General features: G+C 32.3%; 2 protein-coding genes across 2 annotated transcripts; both read left to right on the forward strand.

Moving 5' to 3' along the window:
* The first annotated feature begins 1,293 nt into the window (after positions 1-1,293).
* On the forward strand, positions 1,294-3,159 carry LOC128167288 (uncharacterized). Its single transcript, XM_052832908.1, has 4 exons — positions 1,294-1,482; positions 1,933-1,996; positions 2,429-2,590; positions 2,751-3,159. Exons 1-4 carry the CDS (start codon positions 1,327-1,329, stop codon positions 2,990-2,992), a joined length of 624 nt encoding a protein of 207 aa, XP_052688868.1. The 5' UTR covers positions 1,294-1,326; the 3' UTR covers positions 2,993-3,159.
* A 3,607-nt stretch (positions 3,160-6,766) lies between these two features.
* LOC128167806 (uncharacterized) lies at positions 6,767-25,817 on the forward strand. The gene is made up of 26 exons (XM_052833724.1): positions 6,767-7,130; positions 7,532-7,669; positions 7,854-8,123; positions 8,424-8,602; positions 10,414-10,545; positions 10,957-11,112; positions 11,503-11,721; positions 12,429-12,532; positions 12,915-13,008; positions 13,338-13,641; positions 14,082-14,302; positions 14,404-14,654; positions 14,988-15,174; positions 15,872-15,962; positions 20,290-20,439; positions 20,608-20,859; positions 20,981-21,153; positions 21,245-21,391; positions 21,477-21,560; positions 21,664-21,774; positions 22,401-22,493; positions 22,654-22,849; positions 23,082-23,405; positions 23,501-24,059; positions 24,164-24,374; positions 24,710-25,817. The coding sequence occupies exons 1-26, from the start codon at positions 7,064-7,066 to the stop codon at positions 24,860-24,862; spliced, it is 4,866 nt and encodes a 1,621-aa protein (XP_052689684.1). The 5' UTR covers positions 6,767-7,063; the 3' UTR covers positions 24,863-25,817.
* Positions 25,818-26,938: the final 1,121 nt, after the last annotated feature.

Consider the following 26,938-nt stretch of genomic DNA (forward strand, 5'->3'; position numbering starts at 1 on the left):
CTGAAATGTGTCTGTTAGTCCAAATTTACTTAATAAGCAAAATAATGACAGTTTACATAATTATGTACACAACAGCTTTAATAGACAGAGTTTCTCTACCTTACAAGATCAAGTATTGGTGTCTTGTTTTGAGATTGAAAATTAACTATATCTTAAAAGATAACCAGCATCAACTATCCTTAAATATTTTGACTTTAATGTTTTGTAAAAAATATTAACTTCATTGACAGTTTGACTTAGAATAATTCGACGGTAATATTTTTGTACCTATATTTAATAAAAATGTATGTTTAGAATATTTCATATGAATTTAGAGTCATGAATTTCATGATCATATCTTTGAGCTTATTTTTTGTTCTGAGTTCCGGTTGTTTTATCCCCATTTTAAAAACCGGTTGTCGTTAAACTACATAGGATTGAATTTAGAGGAATAGGAATCCAGGGGTTCTGAACTGTCAGTCTTCACCCTAAAAATTTCAAGCTTATTGGTATTCTTTTGTTGTCATTTGAATCTTACTTAATCAAAAACAAAAAATACGGCATAACGTCAAACATTCTCATAAAGGTAGAACTTCCATATCTAAGTAATCCATGCATTCCTTTATATATCGATTATTTACGTACTTTAAGTCATTTAATATAAATATTTATCAAATTTCAAAGAAAAATGTAAAAATAACACAGTTAAATGTTTTATTTAGGGTCTCCCGGTCTTAGGTGGTTGCAAGAATTGTAAAAATTATAAGGAACTCACGTCAGCGGATTATGTGCTTTCTCTTCGAAATTTCTTATTTAGTCATTTATGCCTACATTAACTATAAAAGAAAAAAAATAGATAAGAGGCCCTCAAGTTATCATCTATCATATCAAATGGTGGTTATGAATAAATAATTATTTCGTCAAGACTTTATATATTAGATCTGTGGATTAAAAAGAAATATATCATGATATATACATTATGCATACATCATAAATTCATTTGATCTCGTTCAATTCTTCTTTAAATTGTAACCTAAATATTGCAAATACACAAATAACTAATCTCTGTTTATTTTGACGTATGATTAAGAATAGAAAATGTCCAGTGGTATATAGATGTTGGTCTTTTTATAATAAGATGCATATATACATAGATAAATATATACATCATGACTATATCGAGTTATTTACTCCCATTCCACATGGCCAACACGGAGTCCAAGATAAGAAATCTCTTCACGTGTTTGTCCATCTGCCCGTTCCTGTAGAATTTATATAAGATTTAGAAGCACTATATAAAGGAGAGTCCAACGATCACTTATTGTATCATTTCCCAAAAAGGATTCAATGATAAAGAATATCGAAATGTTACGAAACGTAATTTTTGTATGCCTGTGTGTGGTGAATTTAAGTTCGGCTTTCATTCTTGATACATTTTTGGGAAGAGCAGTTCAACCCGTGTCAGCACTTGATGTTCAAAAATATCTAGGAAGATGGTTTCAGGTTGGTTACCTTATAAAACTCGGCCTTTAGAAAATAATTTGTATAAGGTTTTTATCGTCATTTTGTTTTTCAATAACAAAACGCTTAATTTTCTGTTAATGTCTTTTTCATAGTAGCTATTGCGTTATATTAATTCTGGTATATATTTTTAGATATTAAAATGATAACATCTAGTTGAAATTTAAGAGTTTACTGTTAAATACTCTTGATTTAGTATTTTAAGACAAAGTCATATTTCATGAAAATGCAATGCGTATTTTATTACAGCAATATTTGAATAAAACACCTGGAATTTTTTTAATTGAACTATAACTTGAATTGAACTTTATGAAATAGATAATGGAATAAATTTTTTTTACTCGAGAGATGTAATGATAGGAAATTGTTTAATTTTTCGTATTACGTCAAATTTATTCTTTTAATATATCTTTTTATTATTTCTAATTTTAGATGTATGGCAGTCAATCCATTTATGCCACATTTGAAAGAGGTGCTTACTGTGTCACTGCCGATTGTAAGTTTTCAAATCATTTTTATAAACTTTCATCATAAATTATGATTATGATCAATGTCATAATCAAAGTATTTGATATTCATAATGTTAAATATCATAATAGTGGCGCTAACAATTTTTAATAAATTCATGTAAGACGAGTACGTTTAGATTTCATTTTAGAATAGTTACGATTTGTCTCTACTTAACGTCATCATTTGAGTTTCAACAAATTTGAAAGGAATTCTTTTCAGGAGTTTTCACAATCTAAATGATGTGTTTCATATTTATTTATATGAAAAGAGTTTGGTGCAATGTCGTTACTGGTGGAGGGGGCAAAAAAAACGGGAGATTGTTTTTGTGTTGTATATAAGTTTCTAAAACAAGGTTCAGATGATGAACATCTGAAGTTAGTTCAATATTTTCATCAAAACTCTAAAATGTTTCTTACAGACACATTAGCAAATGACGGAACCAATCACATCACTGTACTGAACTCTGAACGACTAAATTCTGGCACTGGTCCAATAAAGGTCATTCATGGATACGCCACTCCAAGTGACACCCCCGGAAAACTGACCGTTCACTTGGAGTCTGTTATATTTGACGCCCCATGTATGCATTTTGTTTAAATTTGACTTTAAAGCAAAACTATTACATGATTTGAACGCCCGTGATCTTTTTATTCATTAATTGCACTTGTAATGCTTCAAAAAGAAAATAAGATAAAACTTAATTTTCCTGATAACTGATAATTATGTTCTTTTAATAACAGACTGGGTGATCAAGCTTGGACCTGCTACTTATGGAAGTGAAAACAAGTACCAGTATGCTGTAGTAAGCGACAATGTCAAGGCCACTCTCTTCGTGTTAGCACGTGACCCGGAAGTGTTTCAGAGAGACTACGAAGCAGAGGTTCTGCAGTTTTTAAAGGAGAAAGGTTTCACAACTCTTGTGAACAGGCCAGTGAAGACATATCACGAGAGTGATTGTATTTATAATGATCAACACCAATGAACTTAACCTTTTTATTATGAGAAGTGTTGAACTTAAACATTCAAAACATATCTGTTATGTTTCGTTGCTGTATTTTGTATACAGAATTCTCACCAAATGAACAAGCAAATTAAATTTGCATATTTATGCTTGAATAAAATGTAATAAAAAGTATGAATAGAAGCATGTTTTATATCGTTCAGTGTCTCAATGTTTCTTTAAACTGTTATTGTGTTTCGTCTTAAAAATGTACATTGATAGCAGTCGGGGGAATGTTTCCCCTTAATGAAAACCTGCTTTCGGTATAATTTTCTTCAAAGTTGTGGGTTGGATTTAAAATAGCAATTTACTTGCACCCAAAGAATATTACTCTAGATTATTTGATATCCCAAAATACACCCTAAACCACGTAATTTTTTTTCGAAATGAAGATACAATTAGTAGTTCTTTTTCTCAGTAGAGTGAGCCACCAGATACCCATTAATTTTAATTCTTTAAAATTATAAAACCAAATCACATTTTTGGACAAATGCTAAGTGAATGTTGTGCGTTCATATATGCAGAAGATTCATATATGATTGCTTGTCTTTCTATCTTTGTTCAGAGAAGTTTGTTTCCATGTTAGAAGACTAGTATGAACTTCATGTTTACGCATAGCTGTGATGAGTATAATGCATGCAATTTCTTTTATTCGTCAGAAATTCAATTCTGTAGAAACTTAAGGACCGTAGACATGTCTCGATTATTTTTCTTTGTTCCCAAAATTCCCGAAATTAGAAAAAAAAAAACGATTTAGCGTCTGGTGGAACGGAAATCACTCCATCTATATACCAAAGTATTAATGCTACTTCATGGAATATAAAACAAAAATTCTCAAAATAAGACAATAATTCTTCAAAACTTAAAAAAAAAATAATGGCCACCGTCAATAGTGTTTATGTAAGACTAGGTATGGGCTTCTTATATGACCAGCTGCCCTGAATCTCTTTATTTATATTGGAAAAGCTGGTGGAAATCCGATGTAAGGTTTGCTCTACCTTTCCGAAATCTATAATCACATGCTTAGATGGGAAGTAAAAAATTATGATTTTTATGAATTTAAAGCATCTCTACAGAAACTTTTAATTAGGCATGCAAATCATATTTTGGATGATAGCTTTAATTACTTTACACAATTCAATATTTTCTGCATCGTCAAAAGAATAAAGTAAATACATATAAAACGATAATAACTGTTTTGAAACAAAAAATCATTTACAACAAGATTATTTTTTTTCTTTTAAAAATTATAAATCATTTGAACAGAAATTGTGCAGTGTCATTCTAGAAAAGTATTACATCAAATTCAAATGCCTCTCTTAACTCTGAAATGTAAGAAATATTTAGCTTAATGTGTTATTTTGTCTTGTTCTTATGGTGTTTTTTTCTTGTCTATATATGTCCTCGTCGTTCATTTTTATTTTTACGGCTTTGTTATATTTTTTATCCTTTTTTTAGGGGGGGGGGGGTTAAATTGTTGCTTTGATGTATTTAGTTGATGATTACTAAAATCGATATAACACATACGACCATACTAATGAATTGCCAATTTTTATATCATTTATAAACATTTAAATTAATGCATGTAGAATATTCCTGCATAATTTATATTATTTGAATGAAAATCAATACTCAGAAACATTCGGTTAGGAGTTGTATTTCCTAGTAAATCAAGTGAATTTCCTCCGATTGTAAATGATATTGATTTATTTCATAGAACGTACACCGTGTTTGTATCATTTATTTATTCGTGATATGACAGCCACCATACCAAGGTAAGGTAATTGAATTACTTTTTTATATATTTCAACTCAAATCTTCATGAAGTTTTGACAATGTTATTGCTATCGACTAATTTCTACAATAATATTGCATATATATAATGGATACTTCCATAGAATTGCCAGTGGTAAAATCCTTTTCTAAGCAGACACTACGTACGTTAGTAAGCTCTGTCTTGCGTATGCGCCATGTTCATTTGGTACTATTGTAGGAAGTTGCTTGTTGACTTTTAGTCATAAAATTATTCCACACAACGTGAAAAAAGATTTTTATTCGCAAACTGTTGTTTAAAAAGTCCTTTTCAATTCGGACTTATTGATAAATTATTGTAACACGCCAACTTAATGACATACAAAGACGCAAACCGAAAACTGAATATGATTTAAAATAATTCTTTATATAGATAATAAAATTCTCGTCTTTATTTTATCTTTGGAAGAAACATTTTTAAATAGTTTAAATGGCACAGTTTTAATACATATTCTGAATGCTTAGCTGTAAATGCCGATGCATCATCGCCTATAGTCTATACATGAAGCACAAAGGTTGTTGGGGGGAAAAAATCATTTCATTTGTTACACTTTTGTCTCGTATCTGTCCATATGTGATTTTCAAACGTGGCATTATTTGAGAAAAAACGTTTCAAGACTTGCAAGTTTTGACTAATCCATGCTTTCTTATTTACTATTGATCTTTCTTTCATAAATTCAGAAACAATCAAATGTACACTCACTAATTGGCAAACCCAGAAACTATAAGGACGCGCAATACAATGCAATGTTTTCTGTGACTCCTGAGTAAGTTATGAAACAAAAAATTTTGTTGAAATGTTTTAGTTTTTCTTCTTTTTTATCTTATACGTGTAGAGCTTTATACTAAGGAGGTTGGATGGTCAACAAATTAATCATCAGATACACGTAAGATTTGTTTTGTTAAGCTATTAACAGCAGCTTAGTAAAGAAACAACCCATATATTTTACCTTTCAAATTTGGGTATTTTTCTATATTTTTATGTTGAGTTCTACCTCTAAAAAAAGGTTGTTACAGTTTAAAAATGGCCACGACAGTCAAATCCTCTTAAATGTTCATAAGATGGACTATCAAGGAAAATCATTTTTCTTAAATTGGATTTTGAAAAACAAAATTTCGGCACCAGATTTTACAACAATAATTCTAAAACCTGGTGCCGAAGTATCTTTAAAAATAACAACCTCTTAAGGTCAAGATCTAGTAATTGAAAGGTGCCTACAGGTTCATAAAATTTAAGATATAAGTTCTTTCAGTGATGTTTCATAACATTAGCTTTGTATGATAGGGTGTACCGGGGCTAAAAGTTTTGGTAAACACAATGAAAAATCATGTTTTAAACTGTTATTTCCAATGAAATTTGAAGGAATTAGTGATCAAATTTCGGAGTTTTGTCATTTTTTTGCTTAATGAAATATATCCAGAATGCCTACAGTCTCCAAAAAATGGAATTAAACAAGCTCTTGACCTCCTCTTTAAAATGATGTCAAATTGAATATACAGTGTAGATATCGGGATTACTTTTCCCATGATTTAATATAGAATGACAAGAAATTGTTTAATTTTCTACATAACTCCCTCAAAGCCGTAAAGTATTTACAATATTAAAACACTTGAAGCAAAAATATCAAAAGAACTGTGATTTGACAGGTGACATCTGATGTCTTTGTGTGATCTTGATATCCAACTAATTATAATCATTATCATTAGATACTCAATGAATAACTAACTGTGGGGTTTTATATGGTTTGGTTGTTCATTGATAGCTTAATTTGGTTGTGAGTATTTTTCCATCAATCAGAAAGACCTTAGTATGCACCTAATTGATTTTCTTCTTTAACTCAATTTTATTATTGTCATTTCATTTTGACAATATTATTTAACATACATGATAAACAAATAATGTAGTAAATTACATTCTCTAATTCATTAATAAACCCTCGAAAGATTTTCTACAATTTTCTTCGTATGATTTGGTTGGGATATGCAAATAACTTAAATGACGAATATCTAATCCAACGGTATTGAAAAGGTAAAAATCGATTCGTTCAATTTATTCTCACGGGGCGGCCTCTATCTCTCTCTTTAACGACAATGGTCTCTACCAAAAGGACCAATGCACTTTGGTTATTACAATATTAAAAGCGAAACAAGCGAACTGTGTAATTATTAATTCAAACTACGACTTTGCGAACCGACTGATGACGGAACGTGGTTTACCGTCCCAAATATGTACATTATAAAATGATTTGTGGAATTCTTGTTTTCTTTCTCATTCCAACTGGTGTCTGTATTGAGGAATTCGGTATAGGTGAGTAAGCGTTTGTTTCTGCTTTCCATTTATCATAATTATATATACAATAATATTTTGTCTATTCATATCTTTATTTTTCAATGATACCAATGTTTTAAACAAGAGTTTTATTTTGGTTGGTTTACTTAATTAGTTAGTTAATTTGTACCTTTCATATAAGAAATATTAAGTTATAGATAAAAAAAAAAAACTAATGGTATTTGATAAAATAGTTGAAGTTAAATTCGTTGTGTTGAAATGCAGTTTAACATGCGCCGCTGCAACTTTAAACAAAGAGGTACAAAAATAATAGCTTTGCATTTCTTAATACCTTTCAAATACATCAATCGCAATAAATCTTGTAGATATTTTTAACAGCTTTTCAGCGTCTAAAAGGAAACAACACTATCTTTTATCAGGTGTATTCTTCGATCTGTCGGTGTGGTCGACTGATGAACTGCCTTCCGCCAAGGTGTTCAGCATTGGAAGCACCGCCACTCTTATTCCTTATGAACATTATTTTGACGGAAATGAAGTGTTTAATATCACCCAAGCAGGTATTTATAGCCTTAAAAGATAGTTTAAGCGAAAACGTAACCTTTTTTGATATTGTATTAATTTCACAATCAACCACCTTACATAAATTTTGAACATAAATTCAGTTTGCTTATTTGATAATTTTAAAAATGGTATAAGATTCGACTATGTACATATCGCCATTAGAAACCATTTTTATTTCAGTATGTGACATGGCGGAAAAAGAAATAGTAGGAATGGTCACCTTTACTACTTGTAAGAAGGCTGCTGTTACCGCCCATCAAGCAAATTTGCTGGACTTACCTCATGTCCTTGTCGCCAGAGATAATGAACATTGTGATTTCCCGCCATTCATCTCATCGCATCAAACGTTAATGGTTTACCCAGATTGCCGTCTGCTGATCAAAGCCTTCGTGTCTATTACATTACAAAAGGCCTGGAGATCTGTTAGCGTCATATATGATGAAACTTACGGTTAGATTTTCAAGCATGAACATTTCATTGAATCTTAGATATCCGTTGTAATGCCTTAATTTTGTTTACTAGTAAATATGACCAATTGGATAAAAGAACCTGATGATCAAAATGATATCTTTAAATATGGTTTTGCTACAATTTATTTCCTAGCTCTAAGATTGGTTGTATATTTTAGCCATAAATTGTGTAATATAATTGCATTTGATAATTATCAGAATTATTGAATATTTGGGAATATTTTTTTCACAAACCAAATTAACTATTATAATAGTTATGAATAGCATCTTTGTATTTCAGGTGAATCGTGCATTAATTACTTGGTAGGCCAATTAAGTGCATTGTCTATTTCATCAAACATAATCAAGATGTCAGAAACCAATGATGCCGACACTTTCTTGGCTTTACTAATCAGAGCAAATGATACAAAACTCTTTACCATGCTGAATGGCAACAGAACCGAAGACTTACTTCATCAGGTACAATTTGTGAATCCTTTATTTTACCTGTAGCCGTAACATTTTTATCAATTTTCTACCCGTTTAATATACCTTTCTCTTTATCATTTAAAAAGATGAAGAATTATTTTGTAACCGTATTTACCCCAACTCAAGAAAACGCCTTAAGATAAGTTTGGAAATATATTACTCAAAGCAATGTGTTTTTCATTAACGGTTTTGAATAATATAGCATATTATGTTGGTTTCTCGGTGGAAAATGTAGGTACTTTCCTTTCATTAACTTTTCTTGTGAGAAACCTATCCAAAAGTTACTCGAACAAAACTTAGGCAGACAGTCATATTCTATGCATGTTGACAATGTGTTAAATCAAGAGAACATGTTAGAAGACTTCCTCCCCGGTGTTGGTGCTTGTTTCATATTTATGAAACTAACAACGTATCAGTCATAATAATCCCAGACATTGAGTAGTGTTGATACATTAATTTTGTTCTTGATATCTGCATGCATAAGCACTTCATCTGTTAGGTTTTAATTATTCTTTTGCGCCTCATTGCCTATATTTGATATTTTAATCTTTTATTTGCTCATGATGGTAAATTGTAACCATTGTGTAATATTAATTCATTCGTTTCTTAATTATGAGAACCAAACATATGAGCTAGAGAACCAGAGAATTAAGTCAAATTAACGTTATCGATTTTACATCACTTTTGTAATTGGTGGTGTTTCATTTAACAACCTATTCATAGCCTCTAGGAATTCAAACGGGAAAGTATGTATAGACAGTGAAATCCTCGACAGAGATACCCTTATTGCAATGATTTAAAAGCCTACCAGGGACTGATTATCAGAAAGTTACCACAAGCAATCACTGTTTTATCATTGAATACTAAAATACATTTTTTTTAATGATTCGCGAGGATTGTTTTCAAATGATCAATAATAAAACGCTGAATTGAAATAAAATTAATATGATGTCTCCCGAATGAATTCAATCAGTTAAAAGCTTGCACCAAACATATGGCCATAAAATTTACAACAGTTTCTATATAATGGTGTCACTTAATATCACAAAATCGGCCACGTGACGAAATGCACTAGCTTTTCGTCAAGGTGTTAATTAAAAAGGGTTTTGAGGAAATTTAACTCATGATCTCAGCCCCTTGTTTACATTTCTGTTCGATAGTTTAGAATTGTGGGCAAGGTAATAGTGATTGTTAAATTCATTAGTTTTGTTTGGTAAATTTACCCCCAGTGCTAATTTTTAATTTTTTTTTGTGTACCATAAATAAGATTATAATTGTGTTAAAAGGACATGGACGCAATTGAGCTCAAATTTTTCGAATTTAATTTTTCCATTTTTACTTTCTAAAATATTTTATATGACTATATTTTAAATATCTGAATGTCAAATATTGATTTTAGTAAGATATAGAGTTTAAAATTCTTTGTTATGTAAAAAAAAGATGGAATCTTGTTATTGTTCACGTGTTTTATGTGTTGTATTAGTATTAGTTTCAGTTAAATATTCTTTCTTTTGTTGATGATATAGTTTATAAACATATTGTATCAGTTTATCTTGTTTGCGACGAGTCATTTTGTCAGAGAAATTGTATTTTCTTAACTTTAAGATTTGTCTACATAACAATGATTTTTTTGTTTCTGTGCCTCGCCTGTAACTTGATTTCTAACATTCAAATGTTAGCCAATTATTCAGAACGCAAAAGTAAGCCATTTTAAACATAAAAAGAAAAAATAAAATGTTGATCTCAAATCGGGTGAAGTTTCCTTTAATGATAATTAAAAATCTTTTACATTTTTCCTTTAGGCATCTTCGGTTGATATGTTCAGCAGGGAATATTATTGGATAATACATTATGATTCCAAATTCCTCATGAGTAGCCATTTGCTAACTGCAATGGAAGGTGGAAATGTTCTCACTGCTTCCTTTGACAAAAGAGTAAGTATGTATCTGAAGTCCCTCTATTCAACCTGTCTGTCATAACAAGACCGCTCTTCTATTACATATTTATAAATCTTAAGGAAGCATATCCCCACCCCCTTTTATATTATTTGTGTTTAAAGGCATCAAATCAAAAGAGTATCTCTATATGGCGCCAAGTCTTGTAAAAATATAGATAAAAGATATAATTGTATATTTGTCTCATATATGAACAGTACATGAACACAGTAAAATTGTTTATAAATTAGGCCATAGCGGTTATACTGTAGAAGAGTTGCAGAAAAAGTGAAATCAAATACTGACTTCAATAATAAAATTTTAGCTTCTGACGCCCCCCCCCCCCCCCTCTTTGTAACGTCTCATTTACTTTTCGGAGGCGGTTTAATTACGATGACAATTATGTTTCAGCTTCCTGATGCTATCTTAAGCGATATTATATCAGCCTATGGGTATGGTTTGGAGTATATGTTGAATCACAACACGACATTTTCCATTGGGAAATACGACTGTGATGACAAAAAGCCCACGGTCGGGGAACCGGGACTTCTTCAGATCATAACACGGGTGAGTAGTTTAATCAGCGATGTTAGTTGTAGTGTTTAAATACAGGGCTTATATTTACATTTGTTTAATTGTATAGTGCTCTTTTCTTTCCTTTTTTTTTTGACAGTTTTATCCGTACGAATGATTTTTCGCTTAACAAAAATCTCATAGAAAGTCAAATGGTATCACCAGTAACACGGTTGTTTTCGTGTATGTTTTTCTCTTGTATATAAGGGTTTTAATATTTGTTTTAAGTTGATGAAAACTGTCTGGGTGTTTTTCTCTTCAGTAAAATTGTTACACACAATATTTGATACATATAAACTAGACGATTTGATCTTTAAATTTAATTGAATATAATTATCAACAACATTATCATATTTCATATAAATTATGATTTTCATTTTCTAGAATTCTATGCAAGAAAATTTAGAAAATATAAAATGGTCCAATGACGGTGTACTGGATGCCACAGTACAAATTTCCAGCACTCAAGCCGGAAGAAACGGTACTTTAGCAGAAGTAGCAACCTACAACTACGCAGACGGATTCCGAGTGAAGGATGGCAGATTGTATCAGAACTTGTTTAAGGATTTCGCCAACAGAACACTTAAAGTTGTCTCTTGGACTGTAAGGCATATTTCATTATCCATTAGCACTTATTAGTATTGATCATTTTTTACCACTATTTGAACCTCCTGGAAAGAATCTTAAAACATAGGGTTTTATCCAAATTAGATGGTATTTCAAAGTTACAGATTGTAGTAATTTCTTTCTTTTTTTGGCTAGGTAATAACTCTTGGCTAGAAAAGTCATATTTTTTTTATTTTAGGTGGATCAAATTTATCGATCATTTTTGTTCTAGCCGCCAATAATCAAAGGCATTTGCTTACAAAGAATGCTTGTTTGTTTTATTACAACAGTTAGTGTGTATATACGACTTTTTAATGTTGATTTGTCATTACTTTCAACGGTTTTTCCAATTCAGATCAATAATTTCAAATATTTGTTCATTAGTGCATTGCAGTTCATCATTACTTTATCAAACTAAGACTATTGTATCTTGGTGTTTTTTCCTACATTGACTCGTAATTAAAATTCTTATTTGTATTATGAATCAATAAAATGCTTAACAAATGAATCGCTCAAAGATCGCTATATACATGTATTTTTAACCTGCAAATCAAGAACAAATGTCCCAATCTTTAAATAACGTATTGTAATTGAAATATTACAAAGATTTACTCTCAGAAGAATACGCCGTTTTTATCAATTATGATTTTGCAAGTTTTATTAATTTATGATTATGATGATCCTGATAATAAATATTATTCCAGAGCACGCCCTTTACAATGAGGAAACAATCAACAAATGGTCAAGTACAATACCATGGGTTCTGTTATGATATCCTCGAAGAATTCGCCAAGGTTTTCAACTTTAGGTAATTTTTCTCGAATACTTTTAATAATTGTTACCTCTTCCCTCGTCTCTTAAAATTGTATTATACACTTCAAGTTCCCTTGAGTGTTAATCTATTTTTAGAAATTGAAAAATTCAAATTTTAATCTTAAATTTGAATACTAGATGTAGCTTTATAAAATAATGAACTACATCAATATTTTAAAAATGAAAACAATACCAGTAGTTCTTTATTGTCGAAAAACAAATTGTTTGGCTACAAATACTTTTATTATTCTACAATAAAAATATGTTTTGCCAAAAAAATCACTCCTTACCTTTTGAACTATGTTTTCCTTTTGATGTTCTTACTGAATTGCCTGCAATTGAATTGTCCAAGTCATGTGGGCATTTTACTATTATAGATATGTGATGCTAGATTCAGTAGATGGAACTTATGGAGGGCCAACTAATGACGGAAAAAATGGAACTGGGATGGTTGGGATGGTGATGAGAGGGGTACGTACATGTTTTAGTATGTTGAGGCAAACCAATGGTTTCATGTTTGGAACTTAAGTTTATTTGTTGAAATGGGTTTTTTTCGTTTTTCAATCCTTACTACATTTCTGAATTCAAAATTCGGCAAACTTCTTGATGTTGGTCTGTACTTATGTTGCTCTGCGTCTTAGTGTACTTATCTCGATTTTAACATTGTCGCCATCAATACAATAGACATGAAAACTGAATAGGTTATTTATTGAAAAGTAAATTCGAAAGGTCAATATCATTAAAAAATCTAGAGTGAACGACACAACAGAAATAGACATATATAATATTTTTGTTCTTAGGAAGCGGACATTGGCGTCGGGCCCTTCACCGTTACCGCTGCCAGAGAGACAGTGGTGGACTTTCTGACTCCGTTTCAAGAAGAGGGCGTGGGGATTATAATGAAGACAAAGGACCAAAAGAACGATCGGATGTTCCGGATGTTCCTGCCTTTCCAATCCACTTCCTGGATCGCTACTGGCGTCTCCATCGTGATAACCGGAATAATTTTGTTCGTCATCTCACGATGTAGTCCCTACACCAATGACGCGGATAAGCCTATCTACAAAAATTTCTGGCTTGCATTTGGTGCTTTTTTCGGGCAACGTAAGTTGTGTTTGTTAATATATATTCTTTATGTTTTGATCAACAAAGGACATGACTCTATTAAATAATGTACAAAAAGGTAACAGTGGATCAATATTCGAACTCTAAGAAAATGGTTCCTCGAACTTGTAAAAGAAAATGTCACACAATTTAGAAATATGTTTAACTGCCAGTTATGTGTTGAAAACAAGTGTTCAGCATTTTATTGGAAAATTATTTTTAAATGTATCGGAGATCAATCATATTTACATGTATGATAAAGCCATATTTGAATTTCAACAGTTTTGATATTAACAATTTTGTCAGTAAAATCATTCCATCTACAATACAGTAAAAAACAAACATTGACATTAATAATACTGTTAAAGGGTTAACAAGTGGATGGAGAATGGAAACTGTGAAATGATTTGATTAATTATAAAAGCATATAATTGTTTCAGTTGGAGGAGATTCCACACATACATCGGCATCGGGGCGAATTATACTGGGAATATGGTGGATGTGCACAATACTTATTCTAGAATTATACACTGCAAACCTAGCAGCTTATTTGACAATTCCGCCTGCCAAATCACCTATCAAAAATCTAGAGCAGTTAGCAGCATCGTCCGATTACAAACCATTAGTCAAAACTGGATCTAATCTCGATTTTCTTTTCAGGGTAAATATGCTTCATTTGTATTACATTGATACGACAGAGCACGCAATGTTGGAACATATTCATAAATATTTATTTCAGTATTTCATTTATTCTGTTATTAGAGGGCAAAAGGTGGGCTATACAAACAAATTCAAGAGAAAATGGATCAGATGCCTGTGATTACAACTACAGAGGCCGGGTATGAATTGGTGGGGACTGGAAAATATGCCTACATGACGGATGTATCACAACTAACTTATAAAGTATTAAAAGGCTGTCATGATTTACTGGTAGCCGAGGAGACATTTAATAAGGCAGGCCTATCATTTATTGTCAGGACAAATGCTGAATTCAAAACTGCATTCAATTTACAGTAAGAGTCTCTCTCTCTCTCTCTCTCTCTCTCTCTCTCTCTCTCTCTCTCTCTCTCACACACACACACACACACACACACACACATCGTCCTAATACAAGAGCTTCATATTAAACATATAGTAATTTTTTATATATAGAAATGCGGAAAATTATTTGTACCATACTCCTAATGATATTCTATGAAAAATTAATTTATGAGATGTCATCAAAAATATTATGATTTTGAAAAATTACATTTTTGGTAGACTGCATTTACAAAAATTAATGTTCGCGAAAATGGTTCCCTTTAACAGTATAACAGTTCCTCATCTATCTTTGTGGTACATTACAGTATGATAAGAATGATAGAAGCTGGATTGATCGCCAAATTTCACTCAAAATGGTGGCCTAGAGTTAGCGAGTGTAGCCAGGATTCCTCCAAGTCGGCCACAGCGCTACAGATCGACAGCATGGCGGGAATATTCATTGTATATGCCGCATTTTCTGGACTTGCACTGATATTTTTTGTCTCGGAAATGGTGTTTTATTTCTTCATCCGTCGTCAGAGGGACACGAAAATAAAATCATCTGAGGTCACGAATCTTAAACAACCTCTGTGATGATATGTTTATGCCGCATTTTCTGGGCTTGCACTGATATTTTTTGTCTCGGAAATTGTTACGAATCTTAAACAACCTCTGTGATGGTTTAAGTTTAAAAAATGACAATACCGGTTTAATGTAAATATGTTTATTATTATATCTCTTAACAATACAAGACATGAACATAAGGTAGTCTGTACAATGTGTATCTTTTACATGTTACATTTTCAGAACTTACGACTTACGAATAAAATGATGATAATTATAGTGTTCTCTTCTTTTTTAAATAGTATTATCAAATAAAGAAAATATCTATAACAAAGTGATTATATTAAAGATACCAAACACAGTCTAGTTTTTGTTGAGCTTTAATTATAAAAGCGTTATAAAAATGTGTAAGAACATGTTACCTCTTTTTTTTTAATTATAAAACATTCAACGAATGAGTATATTAATTACACATTTAAAAATTCTCAAGTCATCTCACGAATTTTCGACTAAAAATTGTTTGCAAAACAAACATATATATACATATTGATCAATTTTAATGTTCCTTTTGATTAGATTTGGAGAGTTGACATATATTTTAATGCTATCTAAATTGATCGAAAATATTCTTTTGTTATGAGCACAGGAAGGGAAAACAGAAGAGATGATTTGCAACATCGCTGCATTTGTTCAGTTCGTATCAGTGACATCAGCTTTGTCATATCCATTCCATTTTGGTAAGTATACTAATAATACACGTGTGGATTTAATATATTTCCAAAAATCACTTTCACAATAAAATATTTGTGTTTCATCCGGGTATAATAGCAGCAAACATTGCACAAAAAATATACATAAGCCGACTATAATTTTTTTTTTGGTAAACAAATCTGCAATGATCGGTTCCTTAATCGGTTAATGTATAAACTTTTAGTCGGTACGTTAAATATAATGAACAGCTTATATGAAAGGATTTACTTGACACACCCCGGTCGATATGTACCCCGTAAACAAAATCAACGGTGGTTTGCTAGTGGGTGTTAAAAGTTCACTTTTGGAAAACTGGCGTCAATCTGTACAGTCCGTGCAGTCCGCTTTCCTGCTGTACATAATGATGAAATAACTGAGTTATAGAAACTCTAAAACGTATGGAATAAGACCCAATTTTTACAATTTGAACGTATTTCATTGTAGGTATTGTAGATAATTTATTTGCATAAATGTTTTAGCTTAATAAACTAAACACTTGGCGGATTTAAGAGATTTAAGGAGTGTAAATACTGTAATAATTAAAATTATTTTAAGTTGTTAGTGGCAAAATGAACACGATCAGAGTTTGAAGAAGCGTTGATGATGGCGTGGATTTGAATGATTGAATGATGAACGTATTTCTACGAAAGCCGAGAAGGATCATTCGAGATTCGAGATTCGAAATACGAGATTCGAAATACGAGATTCGAGATTCGAAATTCGAGATTCAATATCTAAATTAACCAATCAAATCATGGATCTGAAACCTGTATCCTAGCAACATCAAACTGTTCTAAATAAAGATCATTCGTACATGCTCTTTCCTACAAATAAATGTCTTTATAGCTCTTAATAAATGCTATGGTCACTTCTCCCTACCTAACTAAATAATTATGTGTATTTACTTTTACACAGAATATCTAAGTAGACTAGTAATAATGCAGTGTGCTTCGCGGATCTAAGTGATTTTGTTTGCCCTGGTGCATTTCCACCTGATGCGTTTGAACCCTGGGGTATTTCACCACCAGTAATAGTTTAAAACCCGGGTTTATTCACCCCTTTTGTGTAAAAATGCGGTTATGGTAGAGAACTTCATAAGCGTAGCTAATTTTTTCTGTAGGGGGTCCTAGGCCAATTTTAAAAAATTTTACTATGTAAATTTAATAAGCTCCAATTTTCCCGAGGAGGGGGTCCAGATCCCCTGACCCCCTCCTTTCTAGATCCCCGCATGAAGATTAGTACATGTATCTAAATAATCTAAATATAAATAACCTGTCCTGTTTCACTAATAAATATAAGCATTACTTATCGTTTTTATGTATGCATACAGTGATACACTAGTACTATGATTATAAACAAATCATTGAGATATTATCACATTATACGGAATTATTAATAAATACAATTTTTTTTCCTTTTCCTCAGTAAAAAATGAGTCTTACTTTTGGAATTGTTTTCAATATAGAAGGATACCTACTCTCTACAATTAAAGGTAGGGATGATAGGGTGCCAATTTGTTCACATTGCCGATTTCTTGTACAGAGAACAGTAAAACTTTTTAAAAATTTGATTGTGCATGAATATTTCAAAATTAATTGTTGTACATGTATTTTGTTATAATTCATTCATTGATATATCAATAAGAAAGATTAAAAGCATATGTTTCACAGTCAAGTTAAGTTTCTCTGTAGTTTCCTACCCCCCCCCCCCCCCCCCCCCGCACCAAAATTGACAATAATTACATATAAGTCATACAAATGTTTACTTTTTTTGTAAGTAAATCTCTAAGGATGTAAATAAGCACTGCAAACAAAGATGTGTGTATTTAATATACTACTACATTACACTTAGCCAGATAAAATGTAATCAGGATGAAGCTACAAGGGGTGAGTGGTGCAAATTTACCAATTTGTCGCCATACACACAGAACACCAAATAAAGAAACTGTGAGTGGTGTGTGGAATGCATAAAAGATGACGGCAAATTATCTCAAATAATCAGTGCAAAAACCAACAAATAGACTGTTATTTGTTACATATCCTGCAAAAACATTGATAAAAAATGTTATCGTCCCATAACATAGCCGATTAAGTTAATGTGTACATATGGTCAACGTACATGTAATTCTAATATACAAGAAGGCGGACGTATCAGGCGGGGATCCAGAAAATTAAATTTCAAAAATGATCGGTTGAATGACATTAAATGCTTTGAAAATTGTTTTAAACTATCGCACGGGTCAAAATGCATGATAGAAGCTATGTACAGTGTAATTTGAAACTTTCATTTTATATCAATATGTAGTATTACCTATTATAACAAATGAGAGTATAGCACAACTGCCACAAGCAATACATGTCCTTTACCAGCACCACCTCCCTTCTATATAAAAAAATGAAACAATTGTCGTTTTATTTGCTAAAATGTGTGTGGTTCAAGATTTTTCTAAAGGACATACCCGATTAAAATTGAAAAAGAGTCGTACGTTTAAAACTAATTTTGTCAAATTTTTTAGATTCATTTGGTTATATTTTGGTCCATTTGGGTAAATAGATGCACCAGCGCAGCTCTTATTTATGTATAATCAGGCCATAAATTCAAAATATTTTCAAAAATTAATAGCTTTAAATCCAGTGGATGAAAAAAAGGAAAGCAAGTCGAACTCGATGAGTGCTAATACCTGTGTTGAATGAATGGTACAGTAGGATATGCGCAAAAAAGTCCCGTCTACTCTTTCCTACCCTATATTTATTGGAATATTAAATCCGATTATAAGAGTCAAATTAAAAATCAAGTACGGATATGTACATGTACCTGTTTATCAAAAGTAAAACTACTCATAATTTATCTACAGTGCATCGTTATGGAGCTACACAAAAAGTTTTATATTAATTTGCCGAGCCAAATAAAAAAACCTGGAAAACGAAGAGAAAACAAAGTGGGGACAGAATAACTGGCAAACTAATTAGGACTTTATAGCCCCCCCCCCCTCTTGAAATGTATATACTGAAAACAGATTATTGGAGTACAACATCCGCACACAATTTAAAGAAAATTTCATGTTTTAATGTAAGACATCACAAATACCCCAAACCCCCCTCACGGAAAAGGAAATGCTAGGTGATGAGAGAGAGAGAGAGAGAGAGAGAGAGAGAGAGAGAGAGAGAGAGAGAGAGAGAGAGAGAGAGAGAGTCGATGTAAATCACAGGTGCGCTAACACCGTTAAAATTAAAGCTTGCTTGTTGGTCCGCCCTACCCTAGCTACCTCCTCTCTTTTCTCCTTTTAGAGGCTTAATTATTGTCTATATATGCTTGTAACAAATCAAATCAATTTCAAATTCTAAATCAAAACTGAATTTGACACTACAAAACTCTCTCTGTGTCTGTCTGTCTGTCTGTCTGTCTGTCTGTCTGTCTCTCTCTCTCTCTCTCTCTCTCTCTCTCTCTCTCTCTCTCTCTCTCTCTCTCTCTCATATCGACAATGGCATTGCCATACCCTACAATACACTATTCTTATCTGGATTTTTGTCTTTGAGGTTGTAAATCATTATATCTTCTATGGTTTAAAACTTTATCATAACCTAAAATTTGACATGTCGATTATTTCATTGAGTTTCGTTTCATAGCTAAAACATTTAGATTAAACAGATCTTTCTTCGCGAGCCGATTTTTAAACAGTTGGGGCGAATACACTTCGGGTTAAAATTGCTCGGGGGGAAATACATACAGGGCAAACAAAACCACTTAGATTCGCAAAGCCAACAGTGTTATTTCTAATTTAATTGTTTATACTGCGTGGGGTTAATTCATCAATGTTAATTTAACCATGTTATAACCACTATATAAGAGCTATTAAGACATTTATTTGTAGTAAAGAGCATGTACGAATGATCTTTATTTAGAACAGTTTGATGTTGCTAGGATACAGGTTTCAGATCCATGATTTGATTGGTTAATTTAGATATTGAATCTCGAATTTCGAATCTCGAATCTCGTATTTCGAATCTCGTATTTTGAATCTCGAATCTCGAATGATCCTTCTCGGCTTTCGTATATTTCTTAAAGTACCTATTCATGGATATGTATGCAAGGCTTTTAGCAATAGTAAAATATTAGTTCTTGAACACTAAGAAGTAAAAAAGGAAATCTTTCTTTCATATGTAAATTCCGGGACCGTAAACACTGCAGCTTTAAACATCCTTAACCATTATTGAAAACAATATATTATTTATTAACCCAAAAATTGTTCTTGAATTCTGTGATGTAATTGATCATGCTCGGTGATAAGAATAACTCTGTACTCTATTTATGTAGATATTCTTGCGAATCCGGACGATGCAGATCACATTAGGAATATAACCCAAGACTTCCTTAATACGGATCGACTTGACGCCTTGGCAGCAATGAATATCAGCCCTGTTACTTTTGCAGTTCATACAGATAATAAGACCCCTGGAATAGACAGTAATTTGGGGTGTCTTCTATACTTATTAAACATGACATTTGTGAATACAAATTTTGGAAAATGACACCACCAACCAAATTTACGACAAGAACATTGCATAAAACATATCCTATAAGTTTATCCTCTTTCCTATGTATATAAATCTTTAAATTTACTTTCTTTGGTAGGTTTAACGGTGAAAAATAGCACATCGTCTGTATACATTGACTTAAAAAGAAACCCTTCCGACGTCCTCTGTATTTTATCAAAGAGCATAGGCGTGGCTTACGTAAGGTTACACCCAGGCACACACAGTATTTGTCAATCAAGCATTCAAATGCGACCCTCGGTGACTGATTACATGGACATTGCTCATCAGATCTACAAATTCAACGACACCGAATTTACATCAGTTGTGTATATTACAGATTACATTTATGGTAAGATTTTGAGAGAAAAAGTTGGTTGAAAATTTATCTTCTTTTTCTTGTGACATTAGTCCATACCATTGAAATATATTTGTTTAGTAAAAAAAATAAATTATGCTTATTTTTCAAGCAGATTTTGATCTTAGTATCTTTCAAAAGAGATTCAATGCAACTTTGAAGATGATGATTTTCACATTAAATAACGGGAGCTTACCGCACCAAGTGAAAAGATTCACTACTGATGGCAAAACAGACTTCTTTATCATGTATGCTTCGAGTGACGCCATAAACAACACACTTCAGTTTGTAAGTATATTAACAACTATCGTGTGTATCATTGACCCCATAAGACTCAATTCAAATGGACAATATCACTAACAACTCAAAACCGTTTCAGTGTGCAAACAGTACGAATAAAAGAACCGATAATTGGGTGGTGATTCCATCTGACCTTGCTGAATGTCCCAAAATCACTAATTTGGAGTGTTCCGTAGTGTGTGTTCGACACGATTTCGCAAACGATGATAGGAACAAATCAAGATCAGTAAGTATTAACTCATTCTCTTTAACTTGTACATAATTTTAAAGATATCAGGAAAAATAACTCATTAATGAAGAATCCTTTTCAGCTCGCCGATGATTTCCTTATTCGATCTCTTGATTTGTTTGACAAATTGGCCAGGAGTTTCACGTCGCCCCCATCAACAAATGAGGTAAACATGGATTATTTGCTCATGAACATGTTATGTTTTCAATAAATATGGATAAAAAAAATTGAGCGCGTTAATAATAGTCTTTTGCAAATCATCGTTTTAGTTATCCCCTCTGAGGCAGTTGGCGTTGCACATTTACAACTCAACCAAAGATCTGAAGATTGAAAGCGATGTGATAAAGATAGAAACAATCAAGGGGAATAAAGTAACCAAGGTAAAACCTGTTCACATTGATAGCCTAGTTTGCTTGATTTTGTATTGTTTATAGATTGGACTCTGTAATTCAATCAACTGAAAAGTGACTAAAACGTAAAGGTGATTGATTGACATAGGTATGCCATTCGGTCACCTTTCCAGACTCAGTTGACTGAATGGTAAAGCTCCATGCTGTAATTTTCCTCTTGTCTTCTTTTTGGTAAAAAAAAAAACTTAGTTGTCTTAATGCAAATGGTTCCATTTAGTAAAAGAATTAATTTCTTCAATGTCGTCATTGCAGTAGTTTTTCTCAATTGCAGAAGTTCATTAATTCTGTTGAGCAAAATTTTAATGGCTACAAACTAAAATGCGGAAAACATTGCTTTGAATTTGCTTTGCCTCAGCCCATTATAACAGGAAATACAAATGTCATTGTTGGAATTATCTCACTTATTGCAGGTTTTTGATTTTTTTAAATGTATAACCCATTCTAGAACTGTAATTGTTAGTTTTTGGTTTTGTTTGATTGTTTGTTTGTTTTTTTGTTGGGTTTTTTGGCTTTTTTGGGTTTTTTTTATGGGTTTTCTTTTTACAAAAAAAAAATTTATTGGATTATTTTCAAGGAATTTAAATGTTCTGTTCTAGATAGGGAATTGGACAAAGGACACCGATGTCGTTTTGTCAACTTTGCCATTCACAAGCGCACCTGCTTCACAACTGAACGTCATAACTATGCATGTGAGAATCAAAACTTTAGTTTTTACAATTTACATCAATTGTATTTCTTTTTGAATCAACAACATCTCATATCTTTTAGTTATTACACATGTATCATACATTTTGTACAACTCTATGATACGAAATTTCCGTAAATGTATAATTTTAAATTGTTTCGTAGGAACCGCCCTTCGTAGAAAAGTTTACCAATAAGAGTGGTACATTTTTTCGAGGCTATACGATTGATGTTTTGGACAAAATCGCACAAGAAATAGGATTCACGTACGTGATTCGTGAAGCTCGTGTCAAGCAGTACGGACTAGCCTTACCTGATGGGTCATGGACGGGCTTAGTCGGAGAGGTTCAAAAAGGGGCAAGTGATGAATGCTTTTAATTGTCGTTTATTTATTTATCCATGCTACTTAATATTAACTTAAAAACTAATTTTCTGCAGGTGTAATTTTTTCATTACAACTTCAGATGAAATATATAGACATTAAAAATAATGGTTAACAGTTTTTCTACAAGCAATTCAAGATAAACCTTTTAAAAACGTTTTGGTTGTCATTTTTTCATAATAATGTTCTGTACTGTCTTTGTAACAGGAAGCAGATCTTGCAGCAGCCCCTGTGTCTGTGACAGCAGAGAGAGAACAAGTGATTGATTTTACCCATCCTTATTACGACTATGCAGGTCTGCAGATCCTGATGAGCGGCACCATTGCTTCTAGTTCCATGTTTGGATTCGTGGACGTCTTTGATGGTCCTGTTTGGCTTGCATGGTTCGGTTTTTTGGGGCTGACAGGGATAATGTTGTACGTGTTTCATATCCTTGTCTACCGCGTGTTCTCCAAAGAAAAAGAAAAGGACAAGGACAAAGTGTTCTCCATCAGTGATACGCTTTGGTTTCTCATCTCGTCCATTACAATATACGGTTAGTGCGTAGATTTTATTTTACGTCCAAATCTCCGAAATTTTTATTATATAGGATTAAAACATAAAAATATCATAAATATATTTACCTTTTAGGACCAGACAAGACCCCGGGTACATTTGCAGGTCGAGTGTTGGTAATAGGGTTCTGGTTCTTCTGTCAAATTATGATGGCAACGTACACGGCAAACCTGGCAGCCTTTATGACATCTAAGCGGCTGACAACCGAAATCAACTCTCTTAACGAGTTGGCATCACAAAATTCTATCAAATACTCGTCTCTTGCCGGGTCCGTCAGCGAGGCTTATTTTTCACGAATGAAAGGCATCGAAGAAAACTTTTTTGAGCTGTGGAAGAACATGAGTTACGAAAAGAGTGACGGAAGAAACGACCTCTCTGTTTGGGACTATCCTCTAGATGACCTTTATTCCAGAATGTATAGTCATATAAACGAAACCGGGTTTCTCAAGTCATCGGAAGAAGGTATCAACCGTGTTCTTGCGGGGAAATTTGCATTTATTCAAGAAACACCGCTGATTAAATACGAAATGACCAAGTATTGCAATTTAATAACCGTTGGAGAGGTGTTCAGCGCTAAACCCTATGCTTTTGTTTTACAAGAAAACTCGCCGTGGAAAGAGGCATTCGATGCAAAGTATGTATAAATATGCATGTACTTGAAACGAAAACTATAGCTTCCAACGTAAAGGAAACACAATAAAGAAAATACAATATGTTTATCTTCTTTTTGATTTTCAGAATTCTGGAACTTCAAGCAGATGCTTTCTTCGAACAGCGGAAAGAAGTTTGGTGGTCACAGATGGTGTCTTGTCCAAAAGAAGACGATTCTTCCACCGGTCTTCCCTTTAAAAATCTCAGTGGGGTGTTCATTCTCACCGGAGCGGGGTTTGCCACGGGGTTTTTAATGCTTGGAATTGAATGTATTGTTTTCAAATGGAAAAAGAGAAAGGTAAAACGTTATTGGGTTAAATCAAATGTTCTTATTTCAAAATACATGTATCAGGAATAGGATCATACGATATCAAGCTCATTTTTTTTTTCAAATAGATACAATGATCAATAAAATTCTTTCTTTCTTCTTTCTGTTTTTTTTTCTACATTTAATATATCAAATTTGAAGCTATTTTATGTGCATTAATCGTTCTGGGTTTACTTACTACCGAATTGCATAATTAATATTGCTAAATGTAGTATGTATTTTAAAAACAGTAAAATTTACATTTTATTGAGTCAGAAAATCCTTAAAACACATATGATTATATCTGTTCAATGTTTCATAAACAGGAGACGAATGAAAAGCCTAAACATGTGTTTGTTCGTCCAAAGTTTCCTCCCTTGTCTACCAGATTAACATCCTTAAGGTCGTTGTTTATGAAACCTAAAAGTGCAAGCTCCACTACCCCTACGAAAGACCTGACAGTTTCTGAAATGGATTAGGAAAGAGTATTTTATTTTGATTTTTGTGTTTACTAAGGTAATAACATGTATATAGACATGTTCAAGTCTCGATATTTAATAAACAGTTCTCTATTTGATACTTTTAATGATGCCAAACATAGATTTAAGAATGGTAGACAATAGAAATGAAACTTTCTGAAACAACGTAATATTTGCAAAAAAACACACGCAGAGACTTGAGCATGTCTAATATGCATACGAAATTTTAAAAAAGAGGATCATTCATCAGGTTTATTGAATTTTACTTATACGTCTCAAAATGATAACAATTCTTTAGTACATAAAAGGTTTCTTTGAGAATATAATCATTCCTTGATATCATCCCAAACTACATTTTTTGAATTATTTGAATATATTGTATTTTTTTTATGAATATAGTGAATTCTTACTAACATTTATTACTTGATTATACATGTATGAGCTCATTTACGATGACCCTCATCAAATCTTATATCATGATTTATCTCTTGTGTATCCATTATTACTCCTTTTATAAATCATTTAATATTACATGTTATATCACCATCAAACATTTCCTTTTTATCCATTGTATGATTGTATTAATAAATTACTTATTCACTGTATTATTATTTATCGATTGAATAATGTCAAAAGGGTCACATTTTTACATAACAGAAACATGAATATGTGTATATATACTAATACATATGTGTATTAATGTATAAGACCATGTATCAGAAGTAGGGAAAATGTGAAATAAAATCAAAAGACCTCTGGAACCAATGGCTTTTACTAAATACAAATATTTTCCGACTAAAGTTGATAAGACAGCGGGTGCAAAAGTGCAGGATGGCGTCCGTGGTCCTGGGTGTTAGCCCGATTGAAGGTAGGTCAATTGTTTAATTCTGGTAAACGAAGTAACCACCAGACTGAGCCTGCGTGTAAACAAACGGATATAAATAGAAAGTAATTTCAAGCAGTCTGAATAACCTCCCCCTTTTTTCTTGTTAAAGAAAAGGAGTGGTAATAATCAGACTGGATTTTAAGCAGCAGCATGTGGATGGCGTAAACTAAATTCCTCATACTATAGTTGCACTTTTAAGGATCATTATCTGTATACAATTAATAAATATAATAGGTCCATGTTGATACGCATTAATAAATAAACAGCTGACGTCAACTTTCGCTTTTGATACAAATATACAGTACTAGCTAGTATGATGTTTTTTTAAAGTCTTTATTCTTTTGTGTTGCTTAACACAAAGTTTGTGTAATGTGCAATATATACAGAAATATAATGATATGATATTATTGTAGGTGTCGAATTTCTGCGAAGCATATCGCCTCTTCAACATACATGTATATACTTTATTGACAAAAAAAATCAATTGCCGGTGTAACGAAGAATATTGACCCGGGTTGAAAATTGACCCGGGGGTCATTTTTCAACGTTGAATATTGACCCGAGGGGTCATTTTTCAACGTTGAAAATTGAGACCAAGATCGTGAAATTTATACCCGGGGTCATTTTTTAACGGTATGAATTTTTTTTTTACTAAACTTTGATGATCTCGACACGTTGAAATTTGATCCTGTTGAGAATTGACCCTAACTTCAGAGTTTTGATCTGAACTGGAACTTACTGTACACGGTTTAAATGTACAATCATGAACATCTTTGAAAGTTTCAGTTTTAAAATTTTCTTTCAGTCCGATACATATGCGGACATGGCTGATTTATTGTTGGTTGATATGTCCGATTAATTATTTAATTTTGAGACTGAAAATATGAATTACAATGCTATGTAAATAAAGCTAAGGGATAACCGTTTTTTTTTCGGAATGAAACGGGCTAGTCGGGTTTATCATTAAATTATATTACAATAAAGGAATTTTAACAAGTAGGCTTACATCTACATGTACAGGTGGAGTATGGTTGATCTAAACATTGTAATGTTATATATGAAAAGGCATTTAAAAAGATTAGATTGAGATTACTCAAATATACAATTGATAAAGAAACACTTGATAAAGTTCGGCTTTTATCAGACCTAGATTGGGATGGGGTGATGTTGTGAGGGGCAACTTATCATGG

This window comes from Crassostrea angulata, chromosome 10, assembly GCF_025612915.1.
Source record: "Crassostrea angulata isolate pt1a10 chromosome 10, ASM2561291v2, whole genome shotgun sequence".
Classification (NCBI taxonomy): domain Eukaryota; kingdom Metazoa; phylum Mollusca; class Bivalvia; order Ostreida; family Ostreidae; genus Magallana; species Magallana angulata.